This window comes from Podarcis bocagei, assembly GCF_964188305.1.
Source record: "Podarcis bocagei genome assembly, chromosome: 17".
NCBI classification, from domain to species: Eukaryota; Metazoa; Chordata; class Lepidosauria; order Squamata; family Lacertidae; genus Podarcis; species Podarcis bocagei.
This window is the reverse complement of record NC_138143.1, coordinates 4,362,218-4,386,610: the sequence shown is the minus strand read 5'-3', so window position 1 is coordinate 4,386,610 and position 24,393 is coordinate 4,362,218. Positions and strand designations below refer to the sequence as shown.

General features: G+C 49.1%; 1 protein-coding gene across 2 annotated transcripts; it reads right to left on the bottom strand.

Annotated features, from left to right (window-relative positions):
* Positions 1–706: 706 nt before the first annotated feature.
* DUSP9 (dual specificity phosphatase 9) lies at positions 707–22,417 on the bottom strand. 2 transcript variants are annotated; one of them, XM_081177216.1, is made up of 4 exons: positions 22,347–22,417; positions 10,876–12,197; positions 6,463–6,885; positions 707–3,458 (listed from the first exon to the last, which is right to left on the bottom strand). In XM_081177216.1, exons 2-4 carry the CDS (start codon positions 11,231–11,233, stop codon positions 3,160–3,162), a joined length of 1,080 nt encoding a protein of 359 aa, XP_081033342.1. In that variant the 5' UTR covers positions 11,234–12,197; positions 22,347–22,417; the 3' UTR covers positions 707–3,159. The 2 variants fall into 2 exon arrangements, with proteins under 2 accessions (XP_081033342.1, XP_081033341.1); XM_081177215.1 differs by lacking the exon at positions 22,347–22,417 and adding an exon at positions 16,012–16,296.
* Positions 22,418–24,393: the final 1,976 nt, after the last annotated feature.

Sequence of the window (24,393 nt, the reverse complement as noted above, 5' to 3'; positions counted from 1 at the left end):
TGGCTCTGTGGTTCCTGCCATCACCCACCAGCTTTTGTTCTGACTTCTGATCAGCCGCAGTCAAGGCCACTGGTGGAGAATAGTGCAGCTGGTTAGAGCATGGGGCTGATAATGACAAGGGTGCAGGATTTCTCCCCATAAGGGACATCTGCACAATCCTGAATTGCAGGGGGTTGGACAAAGGATCCTCAGGGTCTCCTCCAACTAATTCTGATTCTCTGTATCTAAAAAATGACAATATAAATGGTAAATTCTGCAGAGACTCACCTCTTTTGCTTCTCCCCACATACTTAGTCAGGGGAAGGTTAAACAGTAAGTTGTCTTCTACTCAAAACATCAATGAGTGAGGTTTTTATTTATTTCTGAGTATGTCTATACAGCCACATTTTAAATTATAAAGATGGTGTACACTATAAAACACCATTCTGTTTTTTATTTAAAGATCCAGATGATCTCAGTGATGACAGTCATGGTAGATGTGAGGAACCTTTTCCCCTCCAGATGTTGCTGAACTACAGCTCCCAACAGTCCCAGCAAGCCTGGCCAATAGCCAAGAAAGATGGGAGTTGTAGTTCATCAAACATCTCCAGGGCCAGAGGTTCCTCACCGCTGGGTTAGTGGCTTTCTTTGGATTGGTCTTGTGCATGTGAAGTGGTTCGCCATCAGCTGCTTTCATCAGCATCAACACCAAACAAATCCACACTCCTTTGTATTGTTTAAAGGCCTGTTTTTATTGAAGTGACTGTGTTGCCCATGGCAATGACAGTCCTTGCCTGTCTCTGCAGTTGGCTCCGGAGCCATATACATTCATTTCAAAAACAAAGAGACCAGGATGCCAACCATTATTATTATTATTAATTATTATTATTATTAAAAAATGATCATCCTAAGGCAGTTCTCTTAGCTGCCATGAAGAAAAGAGGAAAAGAGAAAATGACGGACCTGCATTTTTCACATACAGGTACACAGGACTGAAGTCTACAGCCAAATAAAATTAAAGGTTGTGTCCAGGCAGTCCAAATTCCCCCCTGCCCAAAGCTGAATTCTGCAACCCACATGAATGGTACTAGATGAGCAAATTTGCATAATTGCTTGTATTTTGCACAACCTAAGCTGCAGTCCTCTACACCTTTACCTAGGAATAAGTCTCATTGGACATCATAGGACTTAATTCTATGCAGACACATGTAAGATTGCACTGTTACTCTGCAAATTTTTGCTTGCAACTCTGCATCCTTTATCCTGCTTTTGCTAATCATAAGGAGGTCCACTATGCAGGACCCTGAAGCCCACCCACTTTGACCCCTGGAGCCCCTCGTTCTGCAGCTGCTCAATATTATTTAGCAAGCTTTGCCTGCAAGCACTTTTAAGCATATCTTCATAGCCAAAAGGGCTAAGAAAGTTGCTTACAAAAAAAGATCAAGAAACAAAGGCGGGATCAGGAGAGAGCCAATCCTGCAAAAATACCAACTTATGGAATTGCAGCAGATCCACAGCCCAGCAGATCCACAGTGAAGAAACCTAGGGAACTTATCATTAAGCAGGGGGCACCAGAATGCCCTGGACATAGTTTAGAACATACAGGCACAATCTGTTATCTGACTACACTCACTTACAGGCAATGGTTAAGTTAATTCATTTTTTTAAAGGAAGTGCTGAGTGCATGCCTACTTAGTACAAGTCACATCCTTTTACCCAAGAACTGTAGCCTATTGCAGGGGAGCAGTCTGTGGCCAGCAGTCTGCCCATTTATTTACCTACTACTTCTTTGATTGTTTTTCTGCCCATGCTCAGAGGTGCTCTCTTCTTTGTTACTACTTAACTTGTGCCTGGACGGAGCACCTGACACTGAAAGCAAGTTTCAGCCCTACGTTCTGGCCACAAATTAAGCCCTGCATGCAGGCCAAGCAGACGCTGTCTAGTACTCACATACACAGCTCTGGCTGCTTACAAGCAGGCATTAAGGCATACACACATTCAAAATTTGTACAAACACAGACATGAAATTCTGAGCTGCTCCACTTTCTCCACCTCTGTGCAGGAACTGATCACCATGCCCCCTACTATCTAGGTCTTCCAGCTGGCTCCCTGATGCAGATCTGCTCCAAAGCTTCGACCCCACACATTTTCCTTCTGCTTTTCCGAAATAGCTGGATTAATTCCAGAGTGGCTGGCTGGCCTGCTTTTGGGATGGGAAGTTGTGGGGCAGATGATGGTTGAGGTATGATGAATGATACAGGCTTCTGAATCTGCATTCAAAGCTCGTAGGTTCTTGACCGAGATTCCTTAACTGTCCCAGTTCCAGAGCTGCAGTTCTTGCATCAGGCATGATAGGATTAATTCCTAGAACTGGAGGCCAAAGGCTTAAAAGGGTGTAGATTCTTTTGTTTGGTGTTTTGTACCATTCCTGGCAGGGGCTCCTTAAGGCAATTCTAGAGTCTCAGACAATACATGCCGTGACATCGTTTTGGATTCTGTGGTTCATGGTTCTAGAACCAAGAACAAGATAGATAGTTGGGGAACCTTTCACCTTTGAGATATAGGTTTCTAATCTGGATTATCCCTTTATTCATTACAGAACTGCCAGAGGAGACTTCTTTCTCTCTTTCATACCCCCCCTTTCCCCCCCTTAAACTGAATGATGTCACTCTAGAACCAGAAGTCCTGGGGAGAGAGGATTCTCACGGGAGCCGTAGGTCTGCAACCTAACCAGTTTCTAGATTATGGCTGTAGAATGGGAAACGTCCTATATAAGATGGGCATTTTAGCAACCAGCAGGTTCCAGCCCTGAAAACGGCCCATTCCAAATCTTTTAAAATCTAACAGGGTGGTCTGGACCACACGGTCTGTGTGTCCAGAGGAAACACTCAACATTTGTCCAGGGATCTTGAGGGAATGGAGAGGCAGGTGGAAGGGTTGTGGGGGCAGGGAGGGTCTTTGGTTATGGATCTGGCCCCATCAGCTGAGCTGCATGTTTGGGAAGGTGTGCAGCATCCACAGCAACCAAGGCAGCTGTAAGAGGTGCCTTCCTCTCTGGCGTGAGGTATTCAGTTGGTCCCCCAAGGGACTCTGCCACCAGGGCAGGCAGGTAACACTGAAGAGGAGGGGGAGGAGGCCAACAACGATGACAAGAAGAGAGGCCACCGCCCTGTTTTGGCCCTACGTGGGATCCAGCTCAAAGACGCTGTCGTCAGTTGGCGAGGTGAAGAAGCAGCTCTGGCCAGAGGGGGGGCGCCGGCTGGCCCTGCTGAGCCCCAGCGACTTCTCAAAGTCCAGCAGCTGTCCCATGAAGTTGAAGTTGGGCGAGATGTTGGACTTCTTCCGCTTCACCAGATCGTAGGCGTCGTTGAGGGACAGGTTGAGCTTCTGCATGAGGTAGGCTACAGTGACGGTCACCGAGCGGCTGATCCCCGCCAAGCAGTGCACCAGAATGCCACAGTTCCGGGACAGGGCCTCATCTGGGACAGAGAGGGAACGAGAAAGGGAAAAGGGAAAGAAGAGGTCGGGCGCATGAGTATGGCTGCACTGGGAAAAAAAAAAAAAGCAGAGGCATCATCTTGCCAACAAAGGTCCGTATAGTTAAAGCTATGGTTTTCCCAGTAGTGATGTATGGAAGTGAGAGCTGGACCATAAAGAAGGCTGATCACCAAAGAATGGATGCTTTTGAGTTATGGTGCTGGAGGAAACTCTTGAGAGTCCCATGGACTGCAAGAAGATCAAACCTCTCCATTCTTAAGGAAATCAGCCCTGAGTGCTCACTGGAAGGACAGATCCTGAAGCTGAGGCTCCAATACTTTGGCCACCTCATGAGAAGAGAAGACTCCCTGGAAAAGACCCTGATGTTGGGAAAGATGGAGGGCACAAGGAGAAGGGGACGACAGAGGACGAGATGGTGGGACAGTGTTCTCAAAGCTACCAGCATGAGTTTGACCAAACTGCGGGAGGCAGTGGAAGACAGGAGTGCCTGGCGTGCTCTGGTCCATGGGGTCATGAAGAGGCGGACACGACTAAACAACAACAAAACTGGGGCTGTAAGGGCTGGGGCAGAGAAAAAAGTGGGGATGAGGGAAGGGTGGCAGGACAAGGGAGGCAGGTGGGGAAGAACCCAAGGGTGTGTGTGAATGTTCAGGTTAAGAGCAGCGCTGAGGATATCCTGCAACTTCACTAGTGAAGAACTCAGCTTCCTAAGGATCCTATAGTAACTATATATATATATATATATATATATATATATATATATATATATATATATATATCAAAAAGCAAGTTTCTAGTCCTCAGGGCAGACTGTATATAGACATTGACTGTTGAGATTTCACTAGCCAGAGGTGGGGCTGAGTAAAGCTCCCAGTGATTCAATAGGACTTAAGTGCCCCACATACTGCCATGTTCCTCCAACTATATGAAGCAACTGAGAAAGATGCAGATATGCTTGGTCACATAATTTATACATGTCACCGAATTGCTTTGCTCCTCCCCCCCCCCCGAATAAAAGTGATCTTGCTTTGACTTTTCACACAGACAAGCTTGCCTAAGGACCACCGCAGCAGAGCAACGGCCCTTTACATCCAGATGGAGACAACTTTGACAAAAGGTCCTTGGTGGGCGTCATCTCTCCTAAACTGTCCCAGAGACTATTCTTCCATCACTCTAATTCTTTTTTAAATGGAAGATTTTATGCTGAATTTTCCAAAGGAAAAGTCTGAGAATTGTATGTCCATGATTGCGTGCACTGCAACAGCATATTTCAAACTGTGCCAAAGAAACACAAAATCTAGGTTTAGAAAAGAGTGTGCAAATTGTTCTCTTCTGGCTCCAGTTCCAGAAAGGCTTGCAAAGAATTTGGAAGTTTGGGGGCAAAAGGAAGTGGGCAGCAAAAGAGAGAATGAAACAATGAGGAAAAGGGCATTCGAGTTGACATTAGAGGATCAGGGGAGAAAGCTAAAAAAATAGTTGTGGCCCATGATAAGGGACAAAGGTTTGGGGGAGGGGCAGGCACCCCCTTCCTAACCACTGGAAGGGAGGGGAAGTGGAATGGAGTTGCTGGAATCCTGAACAGCAACACTCAACACTGCAACATTTTGTTGCAAGGCCCCGCTTGCAAGAAGCACTTTGTGAAAATTTGAGTGGCCAAGCAAAGTGATTAGAATGAGGAATGCAAATAAGTCAGTTTATGAGAATGCATTAACTCTGTTGAACAAAGAGAGAAGGGAAAATGCCTCTCTTTGAAGATGCGGTCTACGTGCCACAAGTTTTGGAAATGTTTGGTTTAAAACTGTAAACTTTTTAAATAAGAATTCTCTGTTTTATCAATCAGAGGCACCCGAACAAAATATTTTAAAATAATTAATCTGGCAAAGTCATCAATGAACCATTGCAGGCCTAGTTGGTACCCAGGCATCATATTCTGTAGGCTACTCTACAGATGATGCAGGAACAGAACCAATCTGAGGATGCACAAACCACAGACCTCACTGTGTGCACACACTGAAGCTGCTCAATGAGCAAGAAAAGGGGGAGACTGGCCAACAGCAAAGAATCAGTTTGGGAGTGTAGGAGACTTAATGTCAGGGAAGATTGCAGGTCTGTAACACAAAGGAAGAGTGAGGTCCCTAAAAGACATGGGATGGCCGGAGGGGTCAGTTAACCCAGCCCATGTAGTAGATACACTGAGCAAGGGTGTTCCAAAGGGTGATCCACATTGCTCACAACCATCTAGGGCTAACCTGATGCCCTCAGCAGGTAAAGGACTCCTACTCTCCAGCAGCACAAAATTCAAAACAGATCAGTATGGGGCTGCTTGAAAACTGTGCCTGCTGAGAGTGTCATGAGGACAAACCAGAATGGAATGGCACACCATCGTGTTGCCTTCTCCCTGGGATGCTTAATTACTGTACCTCATCACTAAAGATGCAGATCAACTGGGAGCCCCACAAGTTCTAAGGACTTTGCCTAGTAAGCTGCCTGAGGACCCATGAGCCTTATTCCTGTACAGCAGGTATGGGGAACTTTTGTTTCTCCAGACGTCACCAAACTACAACTCCCCTCAGTCCCAGCAAGCATAGCCAATGGCCAGGGATGACGGCAGTTGTAGTGCAGCAACATCTTGTGGGTGGGGGTGGAGGGCAAAGGTTCATCCGCAGGTGATGCACAGGAAGAAACTAGGAGGCAAAGCTCTGGCCCCACTGACTTTGGGCCAGGCCTTTGGATCACCCAAGCCAGGGATGAATACTGGAAGCCAGGCCCCCTGCCCTTCCTTGGTCCTACCTGACCTTAGTTCAACCACCAGCAACTCACTATGGGGACCCTGGCTTGGAAAATGGGGACCCATTTTCAAGTGTATCTACCTGCCCACTGGCCCCCAAAACTAGATGCACTAGTGCAGGCATCCCCAAACTCGGCCCTCCAGATGTTTTGGGAGGCCAAGGGTGGGGTTTTCTGCCTGCCTTTCCCTTCACTCACCAATGAACTCAATGGCCTCAGGGAAGAACTGAGAGAGGTTCTGGCTCCAGTGGTCCGAGATAGGGATCTGCTTGTAATGGAAGTCGCCGTTCTTCTCAAAGAGGTTGGGCAGGTTGGGGGTGACGTTGAGGATGTAGCGGATGCCCAGCTTGGCCAGGGTGTCCATGTTGGCAGAGTCACGGGCGCTGCCCAGGTAGAGGTTGGGTAGAATCTGCACGGGGAAGGAGGGGGGGCTTGCCCCTTCCGACTCCATCCCGCTGCTGAGGGGCCCCGACTCTGCATCGGAGCAGTCGGAGCTGAGGCTCAGGCCGCCCAGTCCCACCACAGGAGCTGCCGGGGGCACAGGTGAGCTACTGGCACTGGCTGTGTCCAGGTTGGTCTCACAGAGGTGCGGCCATTCAGCCTGAAATTTATGGAAGCCTCCTGCAAGGAAGGACAAAGCCAAGAGACAAGTCAGCAGCAGCAGCACATCCACAGTGGTTACATGCAGAATTAAAACACTGACAGTGGAGGTTCCCCTGTCATAGTGGGGACACCCTTTCCTATAATACTTATTAACAATAATAATTTATTATTTGTACCCTGTCCTGAGTTGCACCAGCCTCTCTGGGCGGCTTCCAACAGAATATTAAAAACATAAGACATTAAACATTAAAAAAAATCAGTCCCCTAAAGGTTATATAATTACTCATCTCCTTAACATCTAATGGGAGGGCATTCCACAGGGTGGGTGCCACTACCAAGAAGGCCCTCTGCCTGATTCCTTGTAACCTCACTTCTTACAGCAAGGGAACTGCCAGAAGGCCCTTGGTGCTGGACCTCAGTGTCCGGGCTGGACGATGGGGGTAGACATCCTTTGAGTATACAGGACCGAGGACGTTTAGGGCTTTAATGGTCAGCACCAACACCTGGAATTGTGCTCAGAAATATACTGGGAGCCAATGTTGGTCTTTCAGGACCGGTGTTGTATGGTCCCAGCAGCCACTCCAAATCACCAGTCTATCTGCTGCATTCTGGATTAGTTGTTTCTGGGTCACCTTCAAAGGTAGCCCCATGTAGAGTGCGTTGCAGTAGTCGAAGCAGGAGATAACTAGCGCATGCACCACTCTGGCGAGACAGTCTGCAGGAGGCAGGGTCTCAGCCAATGTACCAGATGGAACTGATAGAGAGCCGCCCTGGACACAGAATTAACCTGCGCCTCCATGGGCAGCTGTGAGTCCTGCACACCTGGTCCTTTAGGGGCACAGTTACTCCATTCAGGACCAAGGAGTCCCTCACACCTGCCCCCACCCCGAAGCAGTACTTTTGCTCTACCCATATCCATGACTTTCTGTACTTGGCAGTAGAGTTAAGAGGCAGTCAGGAGCTCCAAGTCCTGAATCCTTTCTGCTGGAGGCCAGACCTCTTGCCCCCACTTTAACACGCCCCCCCCTTGCTTACAGAGGCTGCTGCAAAGTGTTGTGCGGGGAGATTGTTTGTTTACAGACTGTTGCCTTGGTGATATTACTTTTTGATTGCAGAAATCTACAGGGCATGTTTATCATAGATTACATAACAAAACACTTTAACTGCTACCATTCCAGGATTTTTACATTTTCTAAAAGAGCACAGAATCGTAGACCTTGAGGATCATCTAGCGCCAACCCCTTGCAATGCAGGAATGCGCAGCTGTACCGAAACCTGCACTCCTGGCAGTCTTCAGTGTTGTGGGAGCAGGGGTGCGGAGAATTAGGGAGACCTGGTGAAAAAGGGCCGTGCTCCTGCACTTTTAATAGTTGTGCACAAGAGAGAATTTCAGAGCAGCTTGCACTGGGGGGGGGGGAACCTGCGTTTTCATCTTCCACCTAATCACTGTTTCCAAAGGACAAAGTGAGCAGCGAACTACATGTTAAATGCTGCTGGGTGTAGCTTTGCCTCAATATATTTTTAAGACCATCTCACATGAAAAGGTAGCTGCAGAGAGAGTGGAAGATCTGTGGGTGGGAAGGAGATGCTTTGCCTACGTTGCCTTTGTGCTGAAAATCACTCACAACTACGTTTCTCTCCAGGGAGGGAAAAACACGGGTTCAAGAATATTTTCCCTGATGTGGAGAAAAAGAGATGAAGGGGTGATTTTGAAGAGACAACCACCGCTGCTGGTGGAAAGGTTAAGCAGTCCCTCTACCCAACTCGGCTGAAAGGCTACCGTAAAAAATAAATAAATAAAGAGTATCAAAGTTACACAGAACTGTGCACTGTGTTTGGCAACCCTACAATTAGTCAGTCAATAGGTGGACCCGGATTAAGGGTAGCCAACCTGGTGCCCTCAAAATGTTGTCGAACTACAACTCCCATCATCCCTGACCATGCTGACAGGGACTGATGGGTCTTGTAGTCCATAATCTGGAGGGTGCCCCGTGGTCTAGCTAAGGGGTAGCCAAGGGTTGAATCACAGCAAAGCTCCATGCAGAGGAAGGCAAAGAGACAAAGTGGGAGCTTCATATACCCTGCTGTAGGAGCTAAAGTGGCATTCTCATAGTTTGGACTGCACTGGTGGCACACTTGCCAAAAGGCTTGCTGAGATTTAGAGTCGCAAACTGATGATGGGTGGGGGGTGGATTGGCAAGCTCTTTTGCATTTAGCAGCAGCATGTTGTGCAGAAATCTGCAAGTGAAGCTTTTCACAGCATTGCAGAGAATCACCATTTGCTAAGGGTCTGCAAATCAAACTTTTGTTTAAAGCACAGCTACAATGGCCAGTTGAAAAGCTGGCAGCCTTATTCACTACTGTTCTTCTATTCTGGCTCCCGGCCCGGTTGCTCTGATGGGTCAGGCCTAGGGTGACACTTAACAGGCTTGGGCAGCGGCCAGGGAAGTTTCCTAGGGCAGGCCTGTGCTGCGTTGCCATCCAACCCCCCCCCCCACCCTGGCAGTCCCTCTTGTACATTTAAGAGCTGGGTGATAAAGAAGACCTTGAAAGCATGCAGATGTAGCCAGGGGAAAGCACTTCACTTTCTGAGTTTCTGTACTTCAGGACTTCCTTTTTTTAAAGTCACAATAACAAACGAACACAGCACCCCATCAGTTTAAAAGGCCTGGGAGATGCTTTTGCCAGGCGCCTAAAGATATGTAATGAAGGCGCCGGGCGAACTTCCCTAGGAAGAGACTTAAAATCTCAGGCAGGTGTGAGGAACCAGTGGTACCTTCCAGATGTTCCTGGACTCCAGCTCCCACCATCCCCCAAGCCTTGGCCATGTTGGCTGGAGCCGATGGGAGTTGGAGTCCACAAGAGGGATACAGGTTCCTCCATCTCTGATACAGGATAATATTCCTGGCTAAGGTCACTAGGAAGGGATGTGTAACAAGATCAAGGCTGTGTCCATACCCCAATTTACTGTGTCCTCACTGCACTTTCAGGGCTGGGTTTGTAATCCATGTTCCCACAGCATTATCCAAAATACATACATATCCTGCACTTTGTTATCAGAAGCTACCGTTTGAGGCGTTGTTTCTCAAACTAGCTTCACACTTGATTGGAGGCCTTAAGCCATTCTGTAATTCATCTCTAGCCAATGTGTTGCAGGGTGAAATCATCCGCTGCCTTGTCCCCCCACCCCCACGTGTCCCCTGTGTGTTGCACAAACAAAAACTAACTGAACTCTATGGTGCTGATATGGACACATCCTTATGCCAAGTCAAACCCCAGGTCTAACCCTGATGGCCAAGTTCTGCCTCGGCTGTCAGAGGCAGCAATTCTCCTGAGTTCCAGTTGCTGGAAACCAGCTCTGCCCCGTTGCCACAGCTGAAAAACTGCTGATTAGAACAGCTGGGGGGACGGGACATGGCAGTACAGGGAGGGGTGCAATTGTGGTTATCTGCTCTCCTGATTCAGCAGCAAATTTAAAAACAGAGGAAATCTCTGGCTTGAAATCTGGCAACAATATTCCCTGCTCCACTGGAGAATGGACTGGTTAGGGGAAGGGTCCACAGCTCACAGGTAGAGCACCTGCTTTGCATGCAGAAGGCCCCAGTTTCAATCCCCAGCATCTTTGGGAAGGGTTGGGAGAGGACGCTGCCTCAAACCCTGAAGAGAAGCTGCCAGTCAGTGCAGACAACACCAAGATGGACCAATGGCCTGACTGAATATAAGGGAGCTTCCACATCTTTTAGGCAAGGGCCACAGCTCAAAGGTAGAGAGCATCTGCTTTGCATGCCGAAGGTCCCAGGTCCAGTCACCAGTATTTTCAGGTAGGGCTGGGAGTGCCCGGCCCCCGAAACCCCAGATAACCTTTGCCAGTCAGTGTGGCTTGTCCTGAGACTGATGAGGTGGACTCAACATAGGGCAGCCCCCTAGGAAAGAGATAAGTTTCCATATGTCGGGTAGCCCTGCCCCATCTCCCACCTTCACAAATCCTGCTTTCCTCAGCACACCCACCTTGCAGGTAGTAGGCGGGGCAACCTTCCTCCCGCAGCTTCTGCAGAAGCGTCACCAGCACTGACCCTTCGTCCTCCTCCTGGCTCCCTGGTGGGGGCAGCTGGAGCGTTCCCTCGTCATAGAGGAGCACCGTGCTATCCCTGAGGGCCTGGGGAGGCCCCGGCAGCAAGGACCCGACTGAAAGATTCCCCTTCCGGAGACGACGTAGCAGCAGCCCCGGGAGGGCCACGCTCAGGGCCCGCTCCACGTGGGACGAGTCGTACAGCTCCCGGCTGCGGCAGTCCAGGATGTGGAGGCACGGAGACGGGGAGGCCAGCTCAGCCCGCAGCCATGACGTGGACTTTCCCAGGTCTTCCATGTGGCTACAAGCCACGGTCTGGAAGATGAGAATCTTCACGGTCAAGACTGCCCAAGCCAACCCTGCCAAAATCTCAGAGCGCCGCCTGGATTTCCCCCACTTGCAATGAAGCTTGCCACTTCCAGGACCTGAAAAAGGGAGTCTGCAGGGAAAGGTTTTGTCCAATTGGCAGATTGTTCCAAACTCAGGATCCAAAGTCCCAGGTGCCTTTGCCCTGAAGGAATCGCTACATCATGTTACCCATCCATCGCAATCCAAACAGCCTGGGCTAGCAAAGCAAGAGGAGGGTACAATGAGGGGTGCCTCCATGCGTGGAAATCATCCTTCAGTCTCTTTTTTTGGAGGGGGGAGAAAGGAAAGGAATGGTATGGTGCCCAGCCTCTCAAGAGATGAAAGTAGAAAAGGAGAGATGGGTCCCAGGGCTTTGTGACAGCCTGGAGGAGAAGAGGCTACAGAGGATTCTCGCAGAAGGAGGGAAAGTGGCTTCTTGGACACTCTGCTCAGGATCCTGACCTGCCTTACCGCTGTGGTTTCCCTAGTGCTGCCATGCAAGGGGAGATCTTCCAAATCAGGGTCAGCTGCAGCCAACCAAAATTAGGATCGCAAGTTGTGCCAGATTAGCCTCCCCTGTCTCTGCGTGTGAATCCAGCTAATATTGTTCCTGAGAGTTACCGGTAGATCTCTGCCAGTCAAGGAGAGCCACAACTTGTGTCCCAGTCTGAAGAAAAATCCCTCGATCCTCCTGCCAGCTGAAGTCTATCCAATGTCGCTGGAGAGGATGTGCTGAAGCAGAGGCCAGGGAGGCGTGGGTCTGTGGTAAGCAGGCATCCAGGTAAGCCAGTGGGGGGGGGGGGAGGTAGAAAATGAAGGAGGGAGAGAGAGAGAGGTGCAGGCTCTGGGTACCAAGAACAGCACCTCAGGCTTCCAGAGAAGAAGGGGATGTTAGCACAGATCCTGGAGGAACCTGCAGTGGGAAAGCAAAACGGAAGAGTGAGGCTGGGGAGTGAGGGAGAGGGAGCACACAGGCAGCAGGCTAAGGGAAACAGGGGAAGTGCGTGTTCCCTTCCTGGCACCTTGCTGTCCCCTCCATCCTGGCCAGATGCTGACGAGAGACTTCCTGGCAACCAGAGGGAAGACAGCAGTAACTGCCAAGAGTCGGATGACAACATAGGCTGTGTACACACCCGGGGCTTTCATTCCTTAATTTCAAACCAGCCACATTTTGCACACCCAGGAAGCTTTTCGCTCTGAATCCCAGATGTCGGCGTGGGCGCAGGAGGGGAAGAGGCACTCTGCACGAGCTCAGAAGCACCCTCTAAGGACCATAGCTTCAGTGGTAAGAGCACGTGCTTTGCGCCTGAGCAAAGGTCCCAGGTTCAACTCTTGGCTCGTCCACCTAATGGGGAAAGGGCTCCGTCTGAGACACAGGACAGTCACGGCCAGGCAGTGCTGAGACCAAGGGACCTAGGCTGACTCAGGACAGCGGATTCTTGCGTTTCTTATACTTTAGGGTTTCAAAAGGAGGAAGTTGGCAATTTCCTTATTCATGCTTTTCAAAACTATTGTGCAAATCTCTATGTCCAGTTACAGATTATGAATCAGTGGCACATACAATTAATTTATTGTATTTAATCAATCCGGAATAATCACCACCCTTGGCTCCATAATGCTCAGTCGTATTTAGGGTTGTCAACACCTAACCCCACCCCTAAAAAACCCTGCCCCATAACCTGGCCTGCTCTTTTCCGTTTAAGAGGCGATTGATCTGCAGAAAATCAGCAGAAAAAAAGCTTTTTGAGGCCTGGAAATAAGCATCACAGGCTAATGCCCGCATATCAAGTGCTTCTGCTAAACATGCAGGTGCAAGAGCTGGTTGAAAAGTTGGCCAACCTAAAGCTGAGAGAGATTAAAGCCTCCACTCAGCAAAACAGAAAAGCACACATCTATTCTACAATGCTTATATAATGAACACAAGCAGGAGAAATTAATCAGCATTTTACAAGTTCCTAGTATTATTATTATTAGCAGCAGCAGTAGTAGTGGCATTTATTAAATTTATATACAGGCAGCAGTGTTTTAGGCACATCCGATATGCTGAACTTGGAAGTAACCTGAAAATGTCAGAAAAAAGGGAGGGATGGGGCTGGAACGGGGTGTTTGCAGGCTTTTTCAATGGTGTTTCAAATATACAATATTTCACTTAAACGTGCAGTGCCTTGGAATGTACCACCCACGTAAATTGGGAGTTGCCTGTACTGCCCTTCATCTAAAAATCACAGGGAGGCTTACAGCATAAGAGTACAAAATGAGAACACAAAATACATAACAAACAAAAACAAACAAATCAATAACCCCTCTCCCACAAGCACACAGAAAAGGCCACAGACCGTTTAAACAGTCAATGGCCTGGTTGTAGAGGAACATTTTCACCTGGCACCTAAAGACATATAGTGAAGGCTCCAGGCAAGCCTTCCTGGGAAGAACATTTCCTAAGTGGGGAGCCACTGCAGAAAAGGCCCCTTCTCGTGTAGCCATCCTGAGGACCTGTTAGACAGTGGACCTGTCAGAGGACTCTTCCTCTTCTAAGATCTAGGAGAAGTTTGGTGGGGCTTTCCTTTGAGTTAGGATGCATAGGTTTGGTTTAGACCCCCCCCCCCAGGGCTTTTTTCTGCAGGTCTATTCTGCAACATGACATTCAGGCAATAATGGAGCACTTGTCGTGGATTTATACTGACCGTTTACACATCATTCTGCTTTATGAGCTGTTCTGTGATGCTTTCCCCATGTTGCCACATTACTGCCGTCTAGAGGGGCACCACTGCGCTATAGTCAACACAAGCGGGACAAGATGCTTGTTCCAACAGGCTTTTGGGAATTGACCGCTTTTAATGAAAAGGCTGGTCCTGTGCTTTTTATTGTAATTATTTTTATGTTTTAAACATATTTTATATATGTACAGTCATACCTTGGGTTACAGACGCTTCAGGTTGCGTTTTTTTGGGTTGCGGGCCACCGAAACCCAGAAGGACTGCAACGGGTTACTTCCGGGTTTCGGTGGTCGCGCATGCGCAGAAGCGCTGAATCATACTTTGCGCATGCACAGAAGCGCCGAATTGCAACCCGCACATGCGCATTGCAAACAAGCATCCTGTACGGATCATGTTCGCAACCCGAGCATCCACTGTATACAGTTTTAATTCCATTAATGTTTAACTGGATTTAAAAGATTGTGGTTCCCCCCCTCCTATGTTTTTAATGACTTGTTTTTATCTGTAAACTGCCTTGAGTCCCACCAGGGAAGAAGATGGGGTATAAATAATAAATCTAATAATAAAAAGCAAACTGAAACATTTTATTCTGTAAAAACTTACAGCGCTCCAGCAGGAGGTTATGGGGAATGTATCAACTGGAAAGAAAGCAGGATGTCCATCTCAAATCTTTAGCAGGCACCAACAGTATGGAAAGCAGGGTCCCATATAACCACCCCAATAGTACCACGAATCATCACAAAATCCCCCCAAAAGGGTGTCTGGAGGGCGCCCAATGTGGAGAGCATGCTGAGCTTGCTGGAGCCTCGTTGGTAGTGGCTGGTGAGGTGATACAAGTGGCTCCCCAACACCGCAGGTTGCTACTGCTTTCAGAGAGGGTTGAGGTGCAGGGAGTATGGTGTGGCTTACAGTGGCAGGAACATCGGATCAGCTGCACTGCCATGTGCCATCCTGCCTAGTTCCCTGTGCCTGTCTACCCTCCTTCCCAGTAACCCAGGAGAACAAGGGAGTCCCACCTGCACCAGCCACAACTCAGACTAGCTACAGTTTATAATTTATTTGGAACGTTTCATTCGGTAAGAATTTTGCAGGCTTCGTCTTCACAACACTGCTGCCAAGCAGGACACCGCTGAAACAGACCAAGTTCACATGCAGTCTGCCTATGGCAAGAGGTGACACAAGTCAAGGTTGCCTTAGATCAGGTGTGGGGAAAGCTTGGGCCCTCCAAACATAACCAAACTACAACTCCCATCTACCCCAGCAAGCATGACTAATGGCCAGGGATGATGGGAGTTGTAGTTCAGCAACCCTGGAGGGCTACAGGTTCCCCACACCTGCTTTAGATACAGTGAACTTTGGGAGGCATAAAAGGTAATGGAGCGGATGACTGGGGTTCTCCTGTGCAAGTCCTGGGCGGGGGGAGATTGCGCCAGGTCAAGTACTGGGAGGGTAGTAGTGATGATGGTGCCATTTGGCTGCTCTGCCTCAGGCCTGTCTTGGATCTGCTCCATCTATCCCTTTCATCAGTGCTCTTCCATGCTGGGTTCTCAGATGTTGCTGAACTATAACTCCCACCAACTATAGCTCCCTGTGCCAAGGCAACCTCTTTCCTGCTGCAGCTGAAGCCAACCAAGACTAAACTTTTCATCAAAAAGTCTATTGTTTGAGTCTTGCCTCTGCCATGATCCCACTTCACAGACAAGCCTCCACTCTCTTGATCTCACCCTAGCAATGGAGATATTAATAACGACCTTTCTTAAAGAGTGGAGGCAAGGATTGCAAGGTGTGTACAGAAAGGGCATTCAGTGGAAAGAGCGCCCAGTGGAATAACACCCTCCCCCTCAAAATAAATAATAATAATAATAATAATAATAATAATAATAATAATAATAATAATAATAATATTCTGCTTTGCCTAGTAGCACTTCTCTTAATCTCTAATGTGCACGGGAAGGCTGCCCGTGGTTCCTTAGTGATGGCACTTTACACATGCTCAAAAGCACCATTTACCTTGTACCGCTATGCAAGTTTACTTAGGGCCTGTAGCTAAAGCAAAAGTACTTCGCGCGTGCCCAGAAGCCCCGACTTCTCTTGAATCCGCCTCCCGTCTTCTCAGGGCTGGAGTCAACCTGCCCGCCCTCCTGAGTTCAACGAAGGGGATCGAGCTCCAGGCTGGTGTCTTTAGGATTAGGACTTCCCACGAACTTTGCGCAGCTTCAACCTCGGCCCGGCAAAGCAGAGGTCCCGGGGCTGAGCCCTGGCCGCCTCAACGCTGCGTAAAAGCGGAGCCCAAGGCGCGCGTTCCTCTTACCATCCCGCCGGCGTCTGCGCCCAGGACGGGCCGCGGTTTTCGGAGCGAGCCCGACGCCGAGGCGCCCTCCGCGCGTCTCCTTCGGCCTCGGGAGAAGAGCGAAGCGGGCGGGGAGGACTCCTGCGCCAAGGCGGCTCTCGAGGCCAAGCGCTCCGCCGCCGCCGCCAGCTCGGCTGCTTCGCTGGGCTTCGGCTCAGTCGCCTGATGCGGCTCCTGCGCTTCCGTCGCCGCCAGAAAGGCGACTCGCCGCTGCGGCAGCGGGAGGAGCGACGGAGTCCTCGGCCGCCTCCATCTGCAGGGCGGCGGGGCGCGCGCCCAGGGAGCGCTGCTGCGAGCAAGTTCCGCGCGGGACGGAGAGAGACACTGGGGAGACACTTCTTTGGGAAGATGCGCGAGGGAAGCGGGCAGGCGAGGCGGCCTCCAGGCACCGTCTCCAGCGCCGCGCGGCCGGCCAGCCTCTCTCTCTGCCCGCTCGGCCAGGCGCGTCCCCACCCCGGCTCCACGTGGTGGCTGTGTACAGCCCGGAGCCCCGCCCCGCCGCCGCGCCATTGGCCGGAGGCGCCGCCCCGGGAAGGCGGAGCCGCTCAGCGAGGCGGCCGGGCGCGCACACGCGCGCGCACTTGCGCATCCATCCAGCCAGCCGGACAAGGACGGGGTCAGGTGGGCGCCTTGGGCCGGGACTCTGCTCCCTCGGGCTCTTCATGGCAGCCTGGCAGCGTCACTGGGGTTTTAATACGCTTGGTCCCCTCCCTGTGCCAGAACGGCGGCTGTGCGGGCTTTTGGCTGCGTCCGCATCATACTGTTACGGATATGAGGTAACAGGGCCTATTAGTGAATAGTAAGGTAAAGGTAAAGGGACCCCTGACCATTAGGTCCAGTCGTGACCGACTCTGGGGTTGCAGCGCTCATCTCGCTTTACTGGCCGAGGGAGCTTCCAGGTCACGTGGCTAGCATGACTAAGCCGCTTCTGGCGAACCAGAGCAGCGCATGGAAACGCCGTTTACCTTCCCGCCGGAGTGGTACCTATTTATCTGCTTGCACTTTTACGTGCTTTCGAACTGCTAGGTGGGCAGGAGCAGGGACCGAGCAACAGGAGCTCACCCCGTCACGGGGATTCGAACCGCCAACCTTCTGATCGGCAAGCCCAGGAGGCTCAGTGGTTTAGACCACAACGCTACCTGCGTCCCGCCTATTAGTGAATAGTAGAAGGTAATAAATGGTAGTGTTTTGATTATCTGAGATATGAAGGGAAAATACCAGCTGCAGAGGGATTCCTTGGCTAGCCTAAGGAAGATGACCTGGCAAGCTCTGGCTGTTGAGAACCAGTACAGGGCCATTGAGGGCCATTGGCAATGCAGGAGAACTGTCCCCTGAGATGTGAAGAGAGACGGGATTTGGAAGGTTGCCAGGATAACGGGGTGAGTTGTCACAGGAAGAGTTGGGGGGCCTTTGGTAGGAGCCTTGGAGTAGCTGAGAACAAAGGGCAGAGCCATTTTGGCAGGCTGGCTGAAGGCAGGCTGGGAGAGATGCCTTGGGCTCCAGTGCTGCACTGCTGTGGGGGACAAGCCCCTCTTGAGGTGACCACACTGGACTTCCTCTATGTAGACTAATGGTGTAAATATATGTATTTTAACCATAATTTTAACAGTCTCTGCTGTGTCTTATTCTCACTGGAGCGTAGACTGTGGGTGAGCACCCAGAACCCCCTGGAATCTTGACACAGCTTGGCAGAGATTGGGGGTGGTGTCCAGCTTTTGTAACAATGCATTTAAAACACAGTCCCCACCCCCAAATCCCAGGAACTGTAGCTAACCCACCTCAGAGCTACATTTTCCAGCACCCATAACAAACTACAGTTCCCAGGATTCTTGTGGGGAGGGAGGGAGGGAGAGGTCCTTTAACTGGCATATATGCTTTAACAGCCATAGTTCTGTGGTTGCGGCAGATTAGGATATTCTGTGAGATTCCATATAATGGGGGTGGCAGCTTTGGCAAGAAGGGGTTTCCTTGCAAACAGGAATGGGGAACTTGTGGCCTTCCAGGTTCTACTGGGCTCTGACTCCCAGCATTCCTGTGCTGGTCAGGGCTGATAGGAGTTGGAGTCCAACAGCATCTGGAAGACTGCAAGTACCCCTTGTCTGGTGTAAAAGCATGCACAAGTGCTTTATACAACTGTGTCATATTTCAGTGGAGACTGCAAAGGAGAATTCTCTCCAGGATAGTGCTCGTCTTTATTTAAAACATATTTGTACATTGCCTTTCATCAAAATTGAGTTCAAGATGCTATACAATATATTTTTTTTAAAGTAGAAAATTATCATGTAGTAAACTGACAATAAGGAAACATTTGTCTGGGAGAGCTGTTTCAGTTTCTTGGGACAGGTATAATGTTATGTAATGCAGGTTATGGCATTGAAATAGAAAATAGAAAACAATTCAGTTGACATAGTCCTAATCCCTGCAGGAAAAACTCAAAAGTTTCATTGGCCATGACAGGTGCAGAGAGACATCACTCTGTGCCTTGGTGAAAATTTATATAGCTTGCCTTGAAAGTTAGAATGAAAAACCAGTTTTCAATTTTAGGTCAGAGACAACAAAGATGATTTGTGGATTTAAAGCAAAACAAAACAAAGTAAAAAGCACAAGAGGTGTGATAAGTGATGGATGAAATCTGTCTGAGCTAAGAATCTGAGGAACCCACTGGCAACAGAATCCCACATGCACCCAGCCCGCCTCCTTGACTGATGCCACAACTACCTTTCCACTGTGGCATTGCCAGTGGGCAAGCAGCTGGGGCTTAGAACAGATGGGGGTGAGCGGGCATTGGTAGGTGACTCAGGCAAGTGCAGTAGGTGCCACAAGGGTATCAGAGTCAGCCAGGATTCAGAGCTTCCTAATCTGCTCTTGAAGGGAGCTGCTGGAGCTGGAGGAAGAAAGTGGCAGTATTCTGCCCCCCTTCTCAAACCAGTCCCAGTCCCCCTTCTCAAACCAGTTATCCACCTCACCTCCCAGCCGCCTTCCTAGCCATTTCAAAATAGCTAACCCATAAATGGTTCTAGTTTTTTACCTTGGCAGAAGCCAGACGCTGGCCTTGCTTGCATGGCCTATTATCTGTTTGCTTGTTTGTCACTTTATTTATTTTGTGAGTTGTTGTTTTTTAAGTCTCAAAGCAACTTAAGAAGATAAAATAGAAAACAGATAAAATCAGTTAGAAGCAATTTTTTAAAAAGTGTACAATACAAAATTTCTAGAATACTCATCCAACAGCACAGTAGGAAGGACAGGGCCTAACCCAACTCCCTAAAAGGTGATCAGCACAGCAGAGTCTAGCCTCAATACATTTAAAGCACTTGCCTTCCCCCAGAGAATCCTGGGAACTGTAATTGACCTCTCACAGAACAACAATCCCCAGCCCCCTTAACAAGCTACAGTTCCCAGGATACTTTGGGGAAAGTCATGCACTTTAAATGCATGGTGTGCACACAGATTTCATCAGAGACTCTGACTCAGAATCAATTCTGTCTCTGGATTGGCCCTCTTGCGGATCTGTCCCATTTCTGCACTGCTACTCTTCTGGGACTTGCTCCTTCAAGTCTGGCTCTTTACAGCCTTGCACTGACCAAGGTGATAGGCATAATACCCTTGCTTGGTGGCCCATTGAACTATTGTGACATGGATGCAATAAGCAGATTTTAAAGAACAATGCTAGATGGACATGCTTTGTATTTTTCTATCCCATCTTTCCTGGTGTTCCTATTGCCCTTACTCTGCAGGTGAAAACACATGCCTACAGCCCTGTTTCAGTCATGGAGAACTAGCTAAACACGGACCTAGGTAGAAGCTCTGTCAGTGATTCACAGTGAAGAAAGAATCTAGGCAAAGTAAATTTCCAAGAATAGTTTTATGAAACACACACACATGTGTCTGTGTTCTCCCCTCCTCCTCCAGTTCTAATCTCCTTAGCAACCTATCCATTTTCAACTTGTGGCGGGGGGGGCATGGGGGGGGGGGAGCTAAAACAAAAATGGATTTTCCAGTTTCTATGCCATGAGTGGGTGATTTTCTCTATTAATAATGATCCGTAAGTCTTGGTACATGGTAAGGTTTTTCTGTTCTTACATTAGCCAGGAGGGCTCATGGACACCACTTGATTTAACCCAAGCATTCTTAAAGCTTGCTAAAAGCAAATGGCAGAGATGGTTGATGGGGGAGAGGGGGGAGGGGCGGGGAAGCCAGCAGTGACCCTGCTTTGAGTGCAACATCCTTTGAAAAACTGGTTATTGGCCAGTGTCCAAGAGAGGAACCTGGTGCTGTGAGCAGCAGAGAGGGTGGCTGCCCCCAAATCCATACCTGAGTAGGCTCCAGCCTCAGAAACAGAAATCAGAGATTCCATACCTGGATTTTGGAATATTCACCAAAAAACAGTAAGCAGAATGTACTTCTCTGCCCCTGCGATATATAGTAGAGCTTTCAGTCCATTTAACTACTTTCATCACCTTGCCTCCCTCCCTGTTCTTGATTACAATTCTTACTGTATTATAGAAAGCCTTATAGAAGTTGTTACCAGCACTTTGACAACCCAAGAGCCATTAATATACCACCCACCATTCAAAAAGCCTTAGCATTAACTGGTGGGCACTGCAGTGTGGTGAAGTTCCACTGGGTGGTTGTTTCTTCATTTGATATTGGGTCAGAGGCGCCATCTTCTTAACAGGATTGAGGGGGCCCGTGCACGATGCAAGGAGCCAGGGGGCAGAAACTGTCTTGGGCCTTGGAGTTGGTGCTCCTGTGCTGGTGCCTCTCCTCACCTGCTCACCCTTACTGGCGCCCAGTTGCCTTTCAGCCGCCTTTTGTGGGCGAGTGCAGAGTTCTGGCTGGCTGGCCGCCTGGCAGCAGCAGCAGCAGCAGCCCAAAAAAGGCCACAGGGGATCCAGTGCTTCCCAGCCGGCCCCGCCTTGGATGCTCCTTGGAAGGTAGAGCTGCAGGTGTGCAGCCCCACCAAGCCCCACTGCACCTCACTCACCTCCCTGTTCAAATGGGCTCTGCTCCAGTCCTCCCCATCTGTGCTCCCAATTCTCGGCCCCAGGCTTGTGGAGCTCCCAGGAAAAGTGCCCTTGCAGTGCTGCAAGGAGCCTGGGGGCAGAGCTGAATGCTCTGGGAATATGGGGGGGCTCTGCCCCCTCAAAAATACTGGGGAGGGGCAGAAACTGCCTCGTCTCCTAGGAGTTGGCACACCTGTATTGGGTGGTGCTACTTTTTACTCATGGTAATCCTGCTGTAATGAACACTCTGGTTAAGGGAATGGCAAGAAACAGTCCCTAAAATGAAGGTGGCAAATAGGGGTGCTGGGCAGAGGTAGCCTTAGTCCATATTGTTCCATAGCTAAGCAACTGGTGGGTTTGTATCCATTGCCAAACTCTGCACAGATTACATAAAGGAAATCACTATATATTTCACGCATATGCACTTTCTAAATAATTCATCCTGCTTCCAAAAAGAGTGATGGAAAGCTTGTGGAGTCTGGGTGAAACTGATCAACAACAGCAGAAAATAATCACGGTCGTGGGAGAAAGATAATATTGTTTTTTAGGATACATTTTCAAGCTGCTCCTGGAAATCCTGAGGGCTAGGAAGTTAAGGACTCTGCTGATACAAAGGCTGGCACCAACCCAATCACAATTTTAGCAGGTTTGAAGGAGTCCCTGCCCTAGCGATTGCCTCCCCTCATTATGATTAAAATTGTAGAAAGGGTGCAAAGGCAAGCAGTTGTGTTGTATGGCAAATGCTTCAAACATTATTCCTGAAGCAAAGAGTGAAGGGCTGTTGGGAACTTTCCCCTAGGAAGTTTGTTCATTCCCAAAGGGCATTGTAGCATCAACCTCTCTTGACTCCCCTTGATGGCAGTTCTCCCTCCTCAAATTACTCACTGTCCGCCTACACATCATCCCAACTGTCTCTTCCCTCGCACACAAGGAGCATTCCCATAGCCACACACACAATGCAGACTAAGCCTGCGGTCCTCACATACACTTACCTGGCAGCCAGCCCTGTGGAACTGAAGGCGAGTACACCCTCGCAGCCATACACAGACCGCCATTTTCATTTTCATCCCACTAGTACATTTACCCCACAGATGTAAACAGCTGCAGCACTCGCCCTGCGGAGGGACAACACACACAAAAAGGAATGCTGCTTGCTCCCACGCACGCACACTTCAAAACACAACTGCAAGCGTGAACACAAACATCCTCTTTTCTCTCTCATGCAAATAAAGGCATCCATTCATCCCACTTGTGAAGCCCAATCATACCACTCATGGACTGGAGAGTTGTTTCTTTGGCCAATATGTGGAATGAATCTAGGCCCTCCCACCGTCTCTGAATGAGCTGGATTGGCTAGCACACTCTGGCCTGAGACCGATTCTACTTCCCCTCTCATCAAGGCAGGGCTATGGGATTCCTCGTATTTGTATTTGTTTTCATTTCTAAAATTTATGAGTGGCTTCTTTGCCAGGCACTTCAGGTGACGTGGGGCTGTTTAAAACCAACACCCAGAGCGGATTTGCACACAATGCTAAGCCAAGCCATGATTTGCTTGTAGGTGGACATCATTAATGTCCTTTGGTGCCAGCCAGCTTGAACTGTTTTCCCAGGCTTTTGGCGGATTATGACAAGGTGGTTGATGACCTGTTGCAGTGGTTTTCAACCAGTGTGCCATGGCACCCTGGGGTGCCTTGAATGATGGTCATGGGTGCCGCGGGCAACACTGGCCTTTGTCCCTCTTTCCTTCCTTCCCTCCTCTGATGCCCTCTCATGTCTCTGCCTCCCCAAGGCTTGCACAGCTGTTCGGTGCAGCAGCCCTGGCTACAAGCTTTGCAGGCAAATGGTGTGTCTGGGGCTGGCCAGGGGGAGCTTCCCAGTCCCCTGTGGGGCAGTGTGAGGAGGCACCTCTATTTGGGGTGGGGGGGCAGCTCAGAGACCAGGGGCGGCTGCAGTGGCTGCCCAGAGGACGCCCAAGGAGAGGGAAGAGGAGAAGAGGCTGAGGGAACCCTCCACAGGGGAGAGTGTTCGAAAAGGGGTGAGGGGCTGCTATCTCTGCAGGCAAGGCGTGACATAACTGGGCTCCTGAGCCCCACAGGGGTGCTGCAGCATGTGTGTAGTTGGTCAAGGGAGCAACGGACTCAAAAAGGTTCAATGTGCCTATCTTTCTGGTCCCTTTCTTCCTCCAGTAAGGAATCAACCATGCAGGAGTTGGCTTAGTGCTCTGCCCAAACTACTGATCATGGTTTGTTTTGCTTCGAGAGAAACAAGCCATAAGCTTTGTTCAGGTGAAACATTAAAACCAGACATACATCTGATCCAGGATGTAAATTAAGGATAGGAGGCACATTATGGATGCCATGTGTGGCAAAGCAAGGCTTCTCACGCATTCCAATATTTCAGATAATTAGTTTTCGATTTGTTTCTGTTTGTGTTCACACCAGGAGTGCTGACCAGGTGTGTGCTCAATGCGTGTGTATGTATGTATGTATGTATGTATGTATGTATGTATGTGTGTGCCTTACTGGCAGCACAATCCTAAACATGTCTACTCTGAGTAAGTCCCATTGAATTAAAGCCTAATATTATGAAATATAATAAAAAAATCCTTCTAGTAGCACCTTTAGAGACCAACTAAGTTTGTTATTGGTATAGGTTTTTGTGTGGTGTGCATGCACACGGAAGCGCATACCAATAACAAACTTAGTTGGTCTCTAAGGTGCTACTGGAAGGAATTTTTTTATTTTGTTTCGACTACGGCAGACCAACATGGCTACCTACCTGCAACTAAAATTATGAAATATATGCTTTTAAAAATGTGTATATCACAAAAATTGTACAAATATGTGTATATTATGTGGAAATGTGCACCAAAATGCTGAGGAATTCTCATGAGGACTTTTTTCAAAAGAACTCACAAACTGGTGTGAAAATGACCTGTGAACCAAACTTTAGATTGGAGAAATAGGAAATTGAAAGAAACTGAAATGAACTTATTTGCTGAGCCCTAGTGCTCACAGCAATATAGGAACAACCTACAGA